A 2,584-nucleotide genomic window follows, 5' to 3' on the forward strand; every position below is an offset into this window, starting at 1 on the left:
ACCACACACCACACCCCCACACACGCCGCGCACCACACACACGCACTGCAGCTACTGATCATGGTGAGGGGACGGACGCCTGGCCCAGCCTGACCCCAACTTCCTGACCGCTCTGCCCTGTGGCCTGGCCGCCTGTCGCAGTCTGCAGGCCTCTCTTTCCTGGGCCTTGTCCCTGGTGCTTCCTGAGAAACAGGACAAGAGAAGTCGCCCTCGCCGCCTGGCCAGGACACCCTCAGGCCCCACTGCGAGAAGCCGTGGCGGTCCTCATCCCAGAGCCTGCTCAGAGAGACAGCTCCCCAAAGTCACCTGAGGATCCTGCGGTGCAGACCGTCAGGGGCAGGTGGGATGGGAAGGGCCTCACTGGACGCGGCTCTGGCCTACAAGCTGTGACCAATCTCCGGCCCGTGCTATATGAGGAGAGCCCGGGGTTCAAATCCCAGCTCTCCTACCTCCTGGCTGTGTGGCTGTGTGGCTGTGGGCAAGTCGCTTCTCCTCTCTGGGCTAGTTTCTTCCCCCACACAATGACAGGGGTCGGGTGGGAATGGACCGGATAGTGTCTCGGCCTTCCCAGGGGCATGGGGCTCTAATAACCCAGCCGGGGTCCTTCCAAGATAACAGGGTTAGAGGCCCTGTCAGGGCAGGGGTCACCCTATTCCTAACTGCCCTGCGAATGCCCGTCACAACTGCTTTGCCCCGCCCTGAGCCAGCCCTGGGCAGGGCAGGCGGGACGTGGGCCGATCCCTGGGGAAGCCACCCAGACGGGCCGTGTCCCTCCACACTCACGTGAGGGGCTTCTCCAGGCGGCTCCCAGGGGACCCCACGATCTCTCCAAGGGTGCAGAAGGCCTGGCCCAGGAAATCCTGCATATCCAGGGGACAGAAAAGGCCAGTGTCACCCATTCTGCTCAGAGTTGGCCCACCTCCCCCACCGCCCGGCCCCGGGAGCGTGAGGGCTCCGAAATGCCAGGCAGCGGCATCGGACACGTGCTCCGCCACGGCGAAGCCCAAGGCCGCCCGAGAGGGTGGCGTTCAAGAAACCTCATGGAATCGCTGGCAGAACTCACGTGTTTGGATAAATCGGGGCTCTTGGAGTCGACGTCGTATCTGCAGGGATACAGAGAAAGGTGAAGGGAGCCGAGGGCGGCCTACACGGCCCTGCCTGGGTCCTGGAGCTGAATTAGGCCCTTGCTCCCCCAAAACAGGCTCTCACACACTGGGTGTTTCTAGAAATAACGGCTGGAAGGCACAAAAGGGAGACTTCTGGGTGCCTGACGTGTTCTGTCTCCTGACCTGGGTGATGGTTACACAGGTGTAAACAGATGTAAAAACGTTTTTCTCATGGAGTAGACTCTAAGATTTATGCACTTCACTGTATATATGTTACACCCCATTAAAATTTGAAAAAATAAAATAAATGAGCCCTGCCACCCTGGCTGGTTCACAGTTGGCTGAGCCACCTTACCCTTCACTCCCTGTTCCCATCTTCCCAGCCAGGCCATGGCTGCCACGGAGCCCAGTGCCCTCCCTATTGCCTCACCTTACCCAGGCCTGCCCAGCTTGTCCTTGGGCCTGGTCACTCAAGAGGGAGGGAGACAGTAACACCTTCGCCTCGGCTGGCTGTGGGCAGGCTGACCCTGCAGCTGGGCTCCCCCCCTCACCTGCAGCCTGCTCACCTGCAGCCTGCTCACCTGCAGCTTCACCTGCAACCTTCCTCTAGCATCCCTGATAGCCATGCCAAGCCAGGTGGCTCCAGCTGAGGGGCAGTCATTCTCTTACCAGCCCACCGCTCTGAGCACTTTCCCCCTCCCAGATACCACGAGGTGACTTCTCTACGACGGGCTGCACTGACTGTGCTCAGCCTCAGTTCCTCCCACCACTCCCTCCCAAGTCATTTCCTTCCGCTGAATTTTCCTTTGCTCTCTCAGGCCCCAAACCCCCTTCTTTCCCACTCTGTCCACTCTTCTCTGGGACACAGACCTTTCTAACCAGCCCAAACCCCATAAAAACAACACCACGGACTCCCCTCCTGTTCCCCAAGACCAAAATCCCACCCAATCTTTAATGTCAGGCCAGGGGCACCCCACCTTCTGCTGGACACTAGATGCCCGAGCCCCACTGGCTAGCTTACTTCTGCAGCAGGGGACACTCGGGGGCCCTCCCCAAAGCGCACTTTGACAGGAGAGGTCAGTGGGTCCCTGTTGGTGACCAGGGGAGAAAAGGGCTCACAGAGGTAGAGCTGAGGGTTGGCCCCAGGATCTGCCCTCCGTGGACACTGCCCAAGGCCAGGCAGCCGGCCCAGTGCCCTCCCCCACTTACCTGGGACAAATCGGGGGGAGGTGCCTTTGCTCCATCTCTGGTAAGGGTGGGGATGGACTTTAGCTAGTTGTCACTTTTATCCCAGGCCATCTCTGGGCCCACTCTAATATCTCAGCTCCCCCCACCTTCCCTGGTGGGGGAAACTCCTGCCTCACCACAGGGCCCGCAGCCCACCTCCCAGCTCCAGCTCCAGCTCCAGCTTCCACTCACAGGTCAAAGCGGAGGTTCTGCTTCTCCTCGAAGAAATAATCCACGATGAACTTGCGCAC

At 60.1% G+C, this 2,584-nt stretch overlaps 1 protein-coding gene across 1 annotated transcript in view; it reads right to left on the reverse strand.

The window, feature by feature from the left end:
- The window catches only part of CPNE5 (copine V), a 111,502-nt gene that overhangs the window by 60,719 nt on the left and 48,199 nt on the right, over positions 1-2,584 (reverse strand). The window contains exons 4-6 of the mRNA XM_012646580.1: positions 2,526-2,584; positions 1,064-1,103; positions 784-860 (exon numbers count right to left, since the gene is read on the reverse strand). Of these exons, the coding sequence (XP_012502034.1) occupies positions 784-860; positions 1,064-1,103; positions 2,526-2,584 (176 nt within the window). The remainder of the gene's footprint in view (positions 1-783; positions 861-1,063; positions 1,104-2,525) is intronic.

Source organism: Propithecus coquereli, unplaced genomic scaffold (genome assembly GCF_000956105.1).
Source record: "Propithecus coquereli isolate 6110/MARCELLA unplaced genomic scaffold, Pcoq_1.0 Scaffold248, whole genome shotgun sequence".
In the NCBI taxonomy this organism is placed as follows: domain Eukaryota; kingdom Metazoa; phylum Chordata; class Mammalia; order Primates; family Indriidae; genus Propithecus; species Propithecus coquereli.